Source organism: Monopterus albus, unplaced genomic scaffold (genome assembly GCF_001952655.1).
Source record: "Monopterus albus unplaced genomic scaffold, M_albus_1.0 scaffold2.1, whole genome shotgun sequence".
Classification (NCBI taxonomy): Eukaryota; Metazoa; Chordata; class Actinopteri; order Synbranchiformes; family Synbranchidae; genus Monopterus; species Monopterus albus.
The window spans coordinates 5,385,495-5,400,638 of NW_018127882.1; the positions used below are offsets into that span (position 1 = coordinate 5,385,495).

At 40.1% G+C, this 15,144-nt stretch overlaps 1 protein-coding gene across 4 annotated transcripts in view; it reads right to left on the reverse strand.

The window, feature by feature from the left end:
• Positions 1-15,144, reverse strand: part of fgf13a (fibroblast growth factor 13a) — a 95,461-nt gene that overhangs the window by 24,499 nt on the left and 55,818 nt on the right. Inside the window, exon 1 of one of the 4 annotated variants that reach the window (XM_020590992.1) lies at positions 697-2,010. The exons of 2 other annotated variants lie outside the window; for them this stretch is intronic. In XM_020590992.1, the coding sequence (XP_020446648.1) occupies positions 697-886 (190 nt within the window). In that variant the 5' untranslated portion in view covers positions 887-2,010. Of the gene's footprint in view, positions 1-696; positions 2,011-3,013; positions 3,655-15,144 lie in introns of those variants that run through there. One more of the 4 variants, XM_020591010.1, reaches the window with a different exon arrangement.

The window sequence follows — 15,144 nt, forward strand, 5'->3', positions numbered from 1 at the left end:
GGATATGTGAGGGAGTGGGTGCTTCAGGCTGCCTGCACACTTCTGTCACTGCAGTAATAGGAGTGATTTAATAAGAGCCACTCTGCACTTGAGCTCACATGTCTGGGAATATCAACATCTACACTTAAAATACTTTTGAGTTCTGAAATCACGTACTACCTATCTGTTTATAAGTATTTTTCAGTTGGATACATTTCAACAGCAAAGAACTTGACAATATACTGTATATTGGGAAACGTTTCAGCTAGATGTGTAATCTGCTTAAAATTCTAAGTTACTACTGTACCTACTTATTTAAACATTTTAAATTTCTTGTAATGAAGAGATTATCCAATTTCCAACTGAACAGTGAGCAATAATTCCTAAGCGACAGAGCATTCCTCAGTGAATTACAAAATCTACTTATGCACTTTTGCATATCTAGTCCAGTGAGGACGGAATAGAAGGAGCAAGATGACGCACCAGTTTAATATACTGTGTCTCAGCACAGTCTGAACTGCCAAAGGTGATTTATCTCTGGACGAACGTAAGAAGGGAGCCTACTTATTCTCCCTCCCAACTTCGACAGACTCATTAATATTTTGAATCTTATAGAGACATGGAGTTTTTATCGTGTATGGTGTCTGGCTGGTTGAAATGGAATGGCACCCTACAATGAATGAAGATTTAATGGCCTGATGAAATGACACAACAGACCTGGTCTCCTCCTTCGCCTCTTCTTGGAGCCAAAGAGTTTGACCCGGGAGAAAACGTTCAGTCGACTGGGTTTTTCACAGTTTCCTTTGGTTTTACTGGGGCTGCTAACGCAGCGGCAGGCATTTGCCTTCTCCCGCTCCCTCGCCTGCCTTTTCTGCCTTATGAGGGAGCTGGCAATCGCTGCCGCCATAGCCAGTTTGGCAGCGCTCTGGAAAAAAAACTTCCAGAGAAGCGTGAAAATAATCACCCGTTTGAATCCAGAAAACTGGATTCTGACGGGAAACGTCCAGACGCAGTGGCACCAATCTGAGGCAACTACAACGATTCGTTAAACAACACAGAACTTGCAGATTGCACTATGAAAAGCAGATAATAGTCCCAGCAGTGCGGTAAAAGCCAGTTAGATGATGTCCAAATGAATCATTTTGCATGAATTTAAGCGTTATTCAAGAACTGTCCGTTGTATCTCCGAGAAAAAGTAAAACTTAACAAACCACGGGTTCCACCGTGAAGCTGTACAAAGACTTTCACCACGACACGTTCCATCTTCCTCCAACTGCATCATTTTTTCGGCATCACAATAAATACGCACAAACCCAGAATCTGTAAACGGCTTTGCATCATCCCGCTAACTACATGGCCGCGCACATGGTGTTTGGGTAGCCAGATATTCGGAAATGAAGCTCAATGCGCAGCCATAGGATAGAAACACCTGTTTGCATACGGCAGGAGAGTGGTTGCAGTGCTTTTAATCTGCTTTCCCCAACCCCTTACTGAAGATGCTGCTGTCAGAAAGAGACTTCCACCTTCTGTTTGCAAAGCCAGCGCGAAGAACAAATCACTTCAGAGATTCCATTAGTTTTTTCTGTCTTTTGTTGAAGCGAGCTAATGCAGGAGGCGCCTCAGTCAGGAAACTGTCTCTGGGCACAGCGCAAAGCACAGACTCAGACGAGCTGCTGAGCATCCCACCTACAACCTGGAGAATAAGCAGTGGGGAGGAGAGAGAGGGCAAGTGAGACACAAACCCAGCCAGTGTTCACACTTAGAAAATGGATGTCTCCTTAAGGCGTCATATGGGACAATTCATATTGCATATCAAGAGAAATGGGCTTGGGGGCGGGGAGGTGGCAAAGAGGAGAAGGACGAGAGGGAGAAGGAATATCAAAGGTCTTCGGCATTTTATTAGACATGTTTGGGCTAAAAGTCACGAACAAAAAAAAGCTAAGAGCTACGATCCTGCATAGATCATATGACGAATTTAAAAAATACATGGAACTCTGCTGTTTCAAACTTGGGTGAAGACGAGCGTCCAGCGGTAGACTGCGGGATTTTCATGCCCTATAATTATGGTTAACTACATTAATAGTTAGTATAACAATCATAACCATATAGGCTAAATAAAGTATTTTGTTTACTAATTATTTTCCTGCTTTTCCGTGCAAATAACCGTGAGGAATCAAACAGCAGGTAGCCAAGTCACAGTCACTCAAGCAGTGATGATGTGGGAGCCTGACCCATCAGAAATACCCATATAATAATATTAACGTCAAGTAAATACATCTGAACACCTATGCTTTAGCACCTTTTAAAGATGTGTCCCCCATTTAACTTCTTTAGTAAACTAGGACTCGACTACTCTGGAATTTTGGATTGACATCAGGAAAATACCAGCTGATATAAAGTGTGATCGACGTTGTATTAGTAACTGCACAACTCAGACGAAAGTACACGCCAGTATTTCCACCACTGCACCCGCACGCCAGCCTTTTGTGTGCTTTCCCTCAGCCCTGGATTGAGCACAGCTAACATCCTAACTAATGGTGCCATCTGCAGTCCTCAGTCAAAACTGTCGTGCAGTATGCGTTTTATTGACCTCCTCTGATCCAATAATAGACTCCAGTAACACACAACAAAATGAGGATTTTATGTTGATTGGTGTTTATGTCGGTTGATGCATCATATACTTAATAAAAGTACAGCACAATAAATACAGTAAACAAGTCACCAAACTAAATTAAATATTACAAGTAAGATGTAACCTTCCAGTTAGTGTCCTGGATAAACACAAACAGCTCCTAACCAAACGGCTTCAAAACCTCCTGAGCCAAACGTTCAAACTGTTTGTAGCGCTTCAGCACCGCGGACAGCTCCGAGGCGGTTACTGCTGTGGATCCATCATGAGTGTCCAACACCATTAATCACTCATTACTCAGGCAACAGCCCGTTTTACTTAAGTGAGGACACTTTCCCTTAATAATTACTTCAAAACATGATAGAAAGTTTAAAAACACGCAGCGTCAATTAAAAAAAAACCTACCTGAAACAGATTTTCTCAAGGGAAAAGTCATGATTCTCTACAGCTGAAGCCAAAGCGGTGGCTTAGAATACTGTCCTAGTGAAGAGAAGGTGAGCAGTCTACATTCAGCCAGTCTATAGTCAGACAACTGTCAGAGGCGCAGTGGAAAAGAAAGCATCGAGGCGTGGCCATCAACAGAAGATCATTACAGGACATTAGCGACATGCCATTATGACTTCTATAATGCTCATTAAACATTCATTTAGAGGTCTTGTTGATCCGGCAAACACGGACTGGCGTGTTCATTGTATTGCTCCCCTCGATGGGGCCAGATTGGAAAGAAGTGATCGAAAATGCAGGCCGAAACTGTACTTCCTTATTGGGGCAGAGGAGACTTTGCTCTCATATTACAAAAACGGTGTAAAATGATCCGATAATGCGTTGAATAAACTGGTTATACAGGCCTGTCCACTTTCCAGATATCGATGTACTATCAACTGAGACAACAGCATGCAATGTGTTCTTACTAAGACTCTGCTCTGTGAAACTGTAGTTTTTACAAATCGCCCGGTTTATACCGAGATTGCAAAATACAACATGGGATTATTAGCATCACGGCACAAATTGCAACACAGTGAAGTATGATGTCTTGGTTTGTATTTCATATTAGTCCTGTATGTTAGCCCTGTAAGGGATAGGTTTCAAATGAAATGAGTGACGTAGGCCGATGGCTTTGGAAACGTGGTTACACAAGTCATGGCGGATTCACTGATACTGAACATTGTACAGTTTATAATGACAAACTGAATAATGATCTCTGACATGTGGTGAGTCTAACAGGACATTAGAAACTTCTGGGTCGCTATACTTTTATGCTCACTGCTCATGCACGGTTGTGAACACTAGATGGAGCCCGCGGACCGGCTATCAATAGCAGCTCGTTCACTCTAAAGGTAAACTGTGCCTAAAAACAAAACTCAAGGCATTTGAAGAACTAACACAAGACAAGCAGAGCATCAGAACCCGAGCGAATGATTTAACTCAGATTTTTACAGTTGGTCTAGTTACATCTGAGTCTTTGAGCTTTACAAACATCAATTTAAGGAGCAGTTTAGGATTTATCTATACAGTAAATGCCATCAAAACCAGTCTGTCAACTTCAAATTCACAAACTAAAACGGAGCTGTACTAATTTGTACAAATGTCTCAGAGTATTTAAGGTGGAATAAGAAGCACTGCAAACAGTATATAGTTGTACAAAGATGTCCCCATCAGAGCACAACAAATGAGTAAAAATAAAAGTCATTAGTAGTACTTCCCTGCTTTCATAAAAGGTTAATGTGCTGAAAGTGTAAAGTCTTAAATGACATGAGAAATAACACTAAGATAAAAGCATTTGTCTTCCCATTTGAACACACTGTTTTCAATGCAGCACCTTGTAAAATGTGACCTTTCCTACAGCAGCATAGCAATAGTTCTGGAATTCACTCTGCAGCAGGCATACTGTGTATTTTCCCCTCTCGTACATGTTACTCCTGCATTCTGGAAAAGGTGCATAATGAACCCCTACACAACCTGATTTACACTGCAGCATACAGTATCCATGCCTGGTGCTATCTGATCTGTCTAACTTTGCCACGAGCAAACACAGATAGGGATCTCTCAGCTAACCGAAGCAGATCCCAGGTTGTGTTTCAGTCGCCCCACTACTGATAAACCAAGGCTATCATTCAAGTAGACATTGTGGTCCTAGAGGAGGATGGCTGGGTTTATCGCTGACAGGACACAAAGGGACGTGAGGAGTCAGGCTACATTGTTCAGCAGCCTGACCCCTGATCCTAAAGAACATACATATGTATATATATAGTAGGCCTGATCATTTCCATCCTGCTATTAGTGCTTTTCTTAGCAGCACCAAAACTATGATGAAACAGACACAGGAGAGGGCCATCTTTTAAATACACAAGAAGGTGGTGAATAATAGTATTGTAAATTCTTCACTATCAGCATCTTAAGAAGCCTCTGAAAAAAACACAGCTTTCATTCTCATATTTTTTTCTTTTCAAGAGAAGACTGTCGCCATGTTTGACTCTTTTGAGGTTGACCACAGACTTGAAATGTGCTCAAGTAAAAACTGGCTGATGAAAGGAACTGCATTTATGAACTGTACTGACGATCTATGATTTTATCCAAACACAAAACAAGTGACTTCTACAACCTCTAGCAAGCACTGTAAATGAGAAAGTCGAGCAAGAAATACACACACACACACACACACACACACACAGAAACTGTCTTTGTGTGCATGTTTCGGTTGCCTGTGTAGCAGTGTGCCATGGGTACATTAATTACCGTAGTGTCCCAGAATGCCAGTCTACTTTAACCTCCCGGGGACACCCTCGGTGTACTGTACTCATGCACGTGCACACAGTGGGAGAGTTAGAAAATGATTATTATTTACTGTATATTAATAATTATTTATAATTGTCACCTTCCATGATAATGCAGCCCTGGTACAGTATGTGTAATGTGTACAATAAACTACCTGTGTCAGTGTAATGTACGAACCTACAGCGCACACACTAAATGATTTTGTCTTGCAATATACTAAGATCTTTGCATCAACAGTCTAAGATTAGATTTACATTTGATACACTACAAGTTTTACTGCTAAAAGTTGTGTTCAAGACAGAGCTGTGAAAAAGTCTAGTGCAGAAACTACTGTTGGTGTAAGGCTCAGAGGTAGCACTGCTGAAACCATGACCTTCAGCAATCAGTCTGCTACAGTAACACACAGCTGTACCACAGGACTTCGAACAGGCCCAAAGGGTCCCAGCCCCCTGCTGCTCTTTCCGTCTCTGGCCACTAGAGAGCAGAACTCCAGCGTGAAAGGAAGAGACAGGAATGTGTGCTGCCAAGGGTGAGCACTGCATTGACCTTTTCTATTAATAAATATAATAACTTTAATTGTTTATCTTCTTATTAATAACCTGAGGCTGTCATGATAACACACAGGGTTTAATTGATTTATACATTTGGAGAGAAAAGTGGCCTTCAAGGGCAAACACTCAATAAATGGGAAGGTTAACCTCACTCATGATGCTTAACAGAGGGCCAAGCTGCATACTAGGATTGTGCCACGTTATATTGAGACATTTAATGTCCAACTAATTTCTTCACATATCCATATTATAGCAGGATTTTTAGTTTAACATCTTGGTACAGTGTGAAGGGATGAAGTGAAATATCATCAGGCGAAGAAGAAATCATTTCTGATAAACTCAGTGGGTTGCAGCTCAACCCAGTGAGCCTTTTGGCAGCATTCTGCTGCCTGTCTGCACTTTGTGTGCACACTGGTACAGTAAATCCACTACAACAGCAGCTTGCAGCATGCTAGGCCACCGGTGCTGTAGTGATACCGTGCGTTACCATGGAGACTGCACATACGTAAGAGATCGAGATAGCGAGACACAGAGTGTGTGTACACTGAGAACGGGTGGTTGGGTATTACAGCACAAGAAACCATCAGTCACTCAAGGTTCCATTAGAGGACAGGGCTACAGTACAGTCATGCTGACTGGCACTGATTCGTGATCTGTCCTGCCCCTTTGAGCCAGAGGGCTGTGTTCAGTGCATGAAGGCACTTGGTCAGTAGAGTGAAGCTGGAGGACACGAGTCCCATTATTTCTCCCAGTGGGCAATCCAGGATGATCTCAACCTTGGGAACACACAAGCATGCAAGCTGACTGTAAAGAAAGTGACCACAATGCCACCATGGAAACTACAGTAAGTATCACTGAGAAGCAGTCATCTGTCAACAGCTTTTTATATTGTGGATCTTAGATATAAATATTATGGGCTGTCATCAATACTTTGATTTGGTGTTTCATCCTGTGTCTAAAGAGTCAGAAAGTTTAGTAATAGTCCCTTACTGACAGGACAGCCTGCCTGTTTTAGCTACAATGACAATAAAATAAAACACATATTAAAAACTCAATCCAGAACTTATGAGGTGATATCTGAGCTGTGTGCCAGTCTGCTCCACATTAAATCATCACCACTTGTATTATGTCATTTTAAACCCCTAAAACTAATTGCAGTAGGAGCAGACAGAACGGCTGGTGTTTATCTGACCTCTCACCTTTTTGTGTAACAACTGGCTTCAAAGTCTTTGTCTGCTGATTAGCGCTGCCATATTTTCTCTCACACAGAGAACAACTGCCAAGCTTTTTGTTACCCAAGCCAAAGAACACAGGACTATTTTACACATCAATAAAAGCTAAATAAGGCACTGAAACATAGAAGTGAAGCTATTTCAGAAGCCGAGCATCAGCCAGACACTGTTTCTTTGATAGTGAAACAAATTACTGAGTAGGTGCGCTGCTGAATCATTTTCATCCATTAGATGTTTATTTGCAACCATGACAGCTAAATGAGAGAGTCACAGAGTGGAAGAAATATCATCTTTCCTCAGCCTTTTGCACAATACAGTATAGTGTAAATGTTTATATGGTAAATTATATAAAAATGACATTTTAAACAATAACCACAAGAATTGTCGCTATTGTGATTGTACAGTAAGAGATCACTGAAATGGAGGACACCATAAACACAAGGATGTAATGAGATTACATTGGTGAACTTTATGCTTTTCACTGAGTGCTGAACTCAGCTGATTGTTGTAATTGTGGGCAGCAAAAATAATAATAAAAAAAAATAAAGATTCTCTATCTCTAATAAGCAGTGATGTAACATTCAAATAAGAAGTGTAAAGTTCAGCTATCCCTAATTTACAAGCCATAAAAATTACATTATGTAGTTTGAACTGTACAGTGCTGCTTAAAAAAGACAATCCCTTCAACCTAGAATGTTAATTAGGAAGTAACAATTCACATGTCTGTATTTGGGTAACAACAAAATTAGCTGTCCCTTGCAGGTATTTAGTATACCTTTAACAAAAATCACTGAATGAATGACAACACTAGTGAATAATCACCCAGTTTGTTAGCTACACCTAGTCTAATACAACAGTCTTGCAATAAATTCACCCTGGTTTAGTTTTTTGCTGAAACAGTTTTCGAGAGGTGTTGATTCAACTGTGAACATTTTGTTAGTTGTAGTTTGTGGTGCTGCAGAGTTGTATTGCATTATACTGGCAGGTGTTCTTTCCACCCCATTTATACCAGTGAGGCTAGGCTCAGTATTTATGTTTACACAAGACTACAAGCTGTCGCTTCTTAATTGAACTGCATGTAAAGTGCATAATTTACCTTAGAAGTATACTGTGGGCCTTCAATCAGTGGCACCAAACTGTGTGTGAAATGGCCAGAGTTGAGACAGCAGCCTGCTCGGAATGAATTATCTCCTTTCCCTGACACATAACAGTTAGGTGTCTATGTATTTGGACAAAAACAAAAATTTTAAATGAACAGTTCAGGAATTACATCCACTTTTATACATAGCCTACAATTTTCAGAGGCTCAAAAGTAACTGGATAATCTAACACATACATATATAATTATTACTTTTAATATTTGGATGCAAATCCACTGTAGTCAATGACTGCCTGGAGTCTGCAACCCAGGGACATCACCAGATGTTTTCTCCTTTGAGATGCTTTGCCAGACCTTAACTGCCTCTGCCTGCAGTTGCTGAAGGTCTTCTTACCCTTCAGTTTTCACTTCAGTGAGTGAAACGCATGCTTAGTGACTGACTCCACCATTGAAGAATATTCCATTTCTTTGCCTTGAGAAGCTCTGGGGTTGCTGTCGCTGTACATTTTGGGTCATTATCCATCTGTCCTGTGAAGTGCGGTCCTGTCAGTTTTGCAGTATTTGGGTGAATCAGAGTATTTAGTATAGATTTATACTTCAGAATTCATCCTTGTAGCTCTATCAGCAGTTACATCATCAGTAAACTCCACTGATCCATTTCCACTGGAGGCCACGCATGCCCATTCCATCACACTGCCTCCATTGTATTTGACAGATGATGGTGCACGCCTTAGATCATGAGCCCATCCCTTTCCTTCTCCATACTTTTCTCTTCCCAACATTCTGGTACAAGTTATTCTTGGTATCGTCTGTCCAGACAATCTTGGTCCAGAACTGGGCAGGCTTTATCAGATGTTTTCTGGCCTTTCTGTTCTTGAATGTTACCAGTGTTTTGCACCTTGAGGTAAACCCTCTGTATTTATATTCATGAAGGTGCCTCTTGATTGTAGACTCTAACAGTGATACGCCTACCTTCTCCTGAGTGTTCTTGACTTGCATAGATGTTATGGAGGAGTTTTTTTTTTCACCAAGGAAATATTCTACGATCATCCACTTTAGTTGTCTTCTGTCGTCTTCCAGGCCCTTTGGTGTTTCTGAGCTCACTAGTGCATTTCTTTTTTTCTTTTTTTTTTTTGAGAATGTGCCAAATTGATTTGGCCACTCCTAAAATTTCTGCTATCTTTCTGATAGGGTTGTTTTGTTTTTTAAGCCTTATGATGGCCTCCTTAACTTGCATTGACATGTTTGGACCGCATATTGAGAGTTCAAATGGACTGCAGGCGAATGCAAATTCAGCACTATTTGTCTGCTTAATTTGTCATGAAATGATGAAAGATCATGCGACACCTGGCTGGGAAACTGCTTGTCAGGCAGTTGTAAAATTACTTTTGCGCCTCTGAAAGTAGGGGGCCACTGTATGTATACAAAAGGGTGTAATTCCAAAATGTTTAATGCAATCTATTGTGAAACCCCCTAGGATTTAAAGCTGAAGGTCTACACTTCAGTAATGTTTTGATGGCTTCATTTCAAACCCACTGAGGTGGTGTACATGGGCAAAATTACAAAAATTGCATTCTTGTCTAAATGCTTATGCAGCTGGCTGTACATAGCAGTGAGACTATAGGCCACAGAGGCTCCATATTGCTCTTTCCTTCAAACAACTGACCCTGATTTCTCTTCAGATGGATGGGATTGGTTGGCAATACTTTACTAAAAAGCTCCACAGACCTTGAAGACCCTGGAGTCGAACCTCTGATTTAAGAAGGAAAAAAAAGGCTGATTAACCAAGACCGCCGTGTCCTGTTTGCTCCATGTGCGCCCTGAGCAGACACAGTCAGGTTTATTTAACACTTGGGATCGGTGTGAAATATCAGTGAGATGGTGTCAGCAGGCCACAGTTTTGTTTAGTCTAGTAATGGAAAATGAAATGTAATATCGCTCTCTTTCTCTGTGTGTTTGTGTGTGGGCTAGTATTGCTCATGCTGTGAGGACACATGTTTACAAAGTCACATTTTGGATGCTCAACATAAATGATTGATTTTAGGTTGAAGACTTGCCTTAAGATTAGGTTTAGGTTAAGATTAGTGTAAGGGGTTAGGCAAGTAGTAGTTGTAACGAGGGTTTGGATAAATCAACGAGAATGAATGCTAGTCAACGAGATATCCCCTGAAATAATGGGAAACATGACTGTGTGTGTACACCCTTGTACAGACACATTTGTGCAGTGTGTGTGGATGTTTGCCCACTGCATGACCCCACAGCGCTCAGGTCCCTCAGGGGATTGTGGGTGATCATAACCAATGGTGTTGTAAGCTGGAGGAAGGTGGCTAAAAGCCACTGTGACTGATTGCTGTGTGGAGAGTCCTCGACAGTGTAAATACCTCAAAGAGCAGCAGAACTAAAGCTACAGTATAATGTTGATTCAATAAACAGAAATCAGTTTGGATTATATAGAAGGAAGTTTAGTAGTACAGAAGACCGAAGTTAAGCCAAAATGAACTTAATTCATTAATGTAATTTTGTACATAATGACAATAAGCTTGGTGCACATGATGCCTACTTTGAGGTTTGCTACAGCACATGACTCTTCCATCATCAAGGTAAGATCATACATCATGATGTGTGCACATCACACAGGTACAAATTCTGTACATGTGCATGTGTACATAACAGATAGACAGATGTGCACACAGGCAGCCAGCCTGCCAAATTTAATATGAGATTCTCTATAAGCCTGTTGTCACAACACCTGGTTTCTGTCATTGCCAGCATCACAACAGGAGATAGCCAGAGGGGGGAATCAAGGGTGGGACACTAAAAGGAAGACTGAAGTGTCACATGTGTAAATCATAGATGGTGAGTTAGGCCTAATGAAAGTCCTTTGGCAATATTCATCATGGTGGGAAAACTACAGAGAGAGACAGCATTTAGGAGTTTAAAGGCTAAAAATAACAAAATCACTTTTATTCTCTTTCAAGTTATCTCTTCTCCATTAACCAGAACACACGCAGGAAATGGGCTCTTGTCACACTGAAGAGGGACATCTGGCATCTAAAAGAAATCAAGGCACTGTGCTGCAACCAAAATAAAGCTCAGACTATCTGAAAGTTTGTATTAATAACTCCATACTAATTATACCCTGTCTAGCAAGAGCAGTCTTGGTCCCAAAATACAGTAAGTGAAGTGATGTTGTCCTACATATCCCTGTCAGTATGCCATATCAAGCAAAGGATGGAGTGAGATTAAAGACATCACTTCAGACACCAGCTGTCTTAAACTGTCTGCTTTCTGATGGAGACAGAGAAGAAGCTTTTACACTGGCAAAACAGCACAAGGTCACACTGGCTTCTCTTTGTAAGAGCTATTACCTTATGACTCATTGTTGCCTTAGGTGGTGGACACTTCCTAAGAAGGATGAGAGAAATCTAAAACTATACCTAAGATGGTGTCATGGTTTAGAAATGGCAAGAAAACAAGAACCAAAGAGAGATGAAAACATTTTGCCTCCTGACTTCTTGAGGTGTTTGTCATCTTTCATGCAGGTATAATCAGCATTATTCTTGGAGATTAACTAGGTCTCTGTCCACAGGAATAACCCCATCACATCCCTTATCTGACCTCAGAATAACTGCAGATCAGAGAGACGGGGAAGATACATAGAGTAGAATGATACTACAGGAAGTGATGAAGTGGATTTTTAAACCTATGGTCTTGTACTTGGGGTTAAATAATTATGTATGTTTTACAAAGGAATGCATGTACACATACCAGTGTGATTGCATGGTTCAGATTGGCATGGATTATTTCACTGTAATTAAAAGTCCAACGTGTTAGGTGGGGGACTGATCGACACGACAGGAGACATGACTCAACTGATGAAAGAGTGGGTGGGTAAATGGGTCGCGTTCCCCACTCACCACATTCCCTGTGGTTGTTTGTGAACTCAGTACACAGAGAAATCATTGGAAAATAATGACAATGGATGGTAGTGGACCGATGTTTGCAACATAACAGGTGGGAGGAGCTGAGGAGGGCTGATAGAGAAACCTATAGAGGCATGAAAAAGTAGGGCAGAACCCAGCAGTAAAGCACTAATGGCTCTCTGTGGTCTGTAGCAGGCATATATATATTATGAAATGCAATTGCAAAATAACATTTGGCTTGTAAATTTATAATGAAGCCTGCAGTCACAGCACAGTTTTATCTAATCTGTTTACTTACAGTAACACAGAGGTAACTGGTACGTACAGTATTGTGTCAAGTAACAGTGTTGTGAATGAGTTGAACTGAATTTCCAATCTACTAAATAAAAACTAAACTCTTTGTTACTTTGTCCTGGTACTTGTAAGGGAAATTGCAGTCACTTATTTTGAAAGGATTCACAGATATTAACATATGTTCAAACACATTCAAAGACAGTAGAGCAAACGTCAAAGCTGCTGGTACTAAAGTGAAGCAAAGGCTTCTAAATAATTCTCACACCATCCTTCAGAGTGTCAGTATGCAACCAACCGAAAGAAAAAAGCATGGCAAACTGTCTGAGCAGGCTAAATTTTTGCCTGTTAAGGACTCCAGCATCACTCGTGTTCTGCAGTGGAGCTGGTGTAAGCGAGCATTAAGCCATTTTTAGTCAGGTTATCATTATGTGGCATTGCAGTTGAAAATGTACATCATTCTGAGAAATTTGCTTATGTGGTGCTTTTAAGTGCAGGTGACGCATTCAGATTTTAGATAGCCAAGAGCTGCTCAGCAGCATTGCATTCACAAGCTACATTATCTTGAGAGAAATCTAGCCATGTGATAAAAAATGGCAAAAACTTAGAGCTTTAGCAAGAACACAGGTAGGTTACCAAACACAAGAAATGTTTGACTCACAGTCACATGGCAGTCGTACAGTTTTTTTTAAACCTAAATCTGTCTGACATTGTCACCAGCTAATTCCTCAAATTCATCTATTCTCACAAGCAGTGCCAAATCTTATATTTATTTTTCTCTTTGATTTGGGTTGGAAATAGTTAAATAGGATTTAACTGTGTGCAGTATTCGTGCATTCTTCAATCCTGCTCTTTGTATGAACCCTTCAAAAAGGATGGAGAGGCATTCAAAAGATCCAAAGGCAGAATGGAGGACTCCTTGCTGCAGTGCCTCCTGTCTGTGTGTGTGTGTGTTGTGCAGCCATGGTGAGAGAGGGGGTCTGGGGGATTTTGAGGTAGATTTACCTTTATCTCTAACAATTTCTTGCCTGACTCACTAGTCCCACCTGTCTATAGGCAGAGGAGAAGACTGGTTGTATAGTATGGTTTGTATGGTACGTGTGTGTGTGTGTGTGTGTGTGCGTGTGAGAGATTAGAATCTAAAGATCTGCATTCCAGTTCCTGTCTGTGTAAAGAGACCAGATCAAATGGATTGTGTTACTCACTAATTCACATTCAAACAGTGTGTTTAGTGGAAGTTTTTGATGAGACATTCTACAGCCTAACCCTAATTTTAGAGTCAATAGTGATTAATAATAACACTGAGGAATACAGAGGTAAATGACAGTGGGACTCCTTATCTCTGAGGTTCAGTGTATTATTTAATGGCTGAGAGGGGAATAACAGTACAGTGGTTTTTGTTGTCTTTTGCCTTATCCTTGTACCAGGCCTTACAGCAAGATCACCCTCCTGTGCCATGCACTAAGTCAGAGGTTATGCTTTAACATGATTGAATGGTTGCATTGAGCACCTGGAGCCAGTATAGAAAAGTTTAATGACTGGGTGGAAGAAAATTACTCGTCAATAAGTCATAAATTAATGTTCATATGTGGTGACTTTAATATAGATTTGTTGAATCCTAACAAGCACACAGGAACTGAGGAGTTTATTAACACATTATATAGATGTAGTTTATACCCAAAAATTACAAAACCAAGTAGATTAACAACCCAGCATGCGACACTAATAGATAATATATTTACTAATGATATTGATAGCAAAATGTCTAGTGGATTACTTATAAATGATATTAGTGATCATTTACCTGTATTTTTGGTTTATGACTGCCATGTTAGAAATGAAAGGCCAAAAACAAATCTTTTTTATAGGAGGGTGATGAACGAACATGCTGTAAGGAGGCTAAAAGAGGACTTTATGGGGCAAGGGAAACCGTGGATGAGTAAGGGATTACAGAATGCATGTAAAAAGAAGAATGCGTTATATAAGGAATTCATAAAGGACAGATCAAAGAAGGCGGAAGAAAAATATAAGTCATATAAAAACAAATTAATTGAGATTTTGAGGAGATGTAAGAAACAATATTATTCTAAAGTATTAGAGGATAATAAAAATAACACGAAAGGTACTTGAAATATATTAAATACATTGATTAATAACAGTACCAGCATGAGTAACTACCCTCAATAGATTGGAGGTCAATAGATTGGAGGATTTGATTTGATTTGATTTATTCTTTATTCTTTCAAGCATGTAAAAACAGTTGATATGACAACACACATAATTTTACACATAATCCAATATCAATTTGCTTATACCTAGTACATGCTTGAATGGAGTAGGAAGAAGTCAGACTTATCCAGTCCTACCCCATGACATCATCTTACCATCATTGGTTTGCAAGCAGTAAATGATTCACTTCTACCCACACAAAGTAATATACAAAAGAATTATTACAAAGTGTTAACATTCATACACCACACCCACAATGTTCCATCTAATTAATCATTAAACCTCTTCTTGCATATATCTTGATTGACACATACCTTTATATTTATGTTTAAACTCGTCAATTCTATTACTATTTTTTATGTCTACACTTAAATTATTCCATAGTTTTACCCCACTTATGGAAATACAAAATCTTTTTTTGGTTGTACGTATAGCA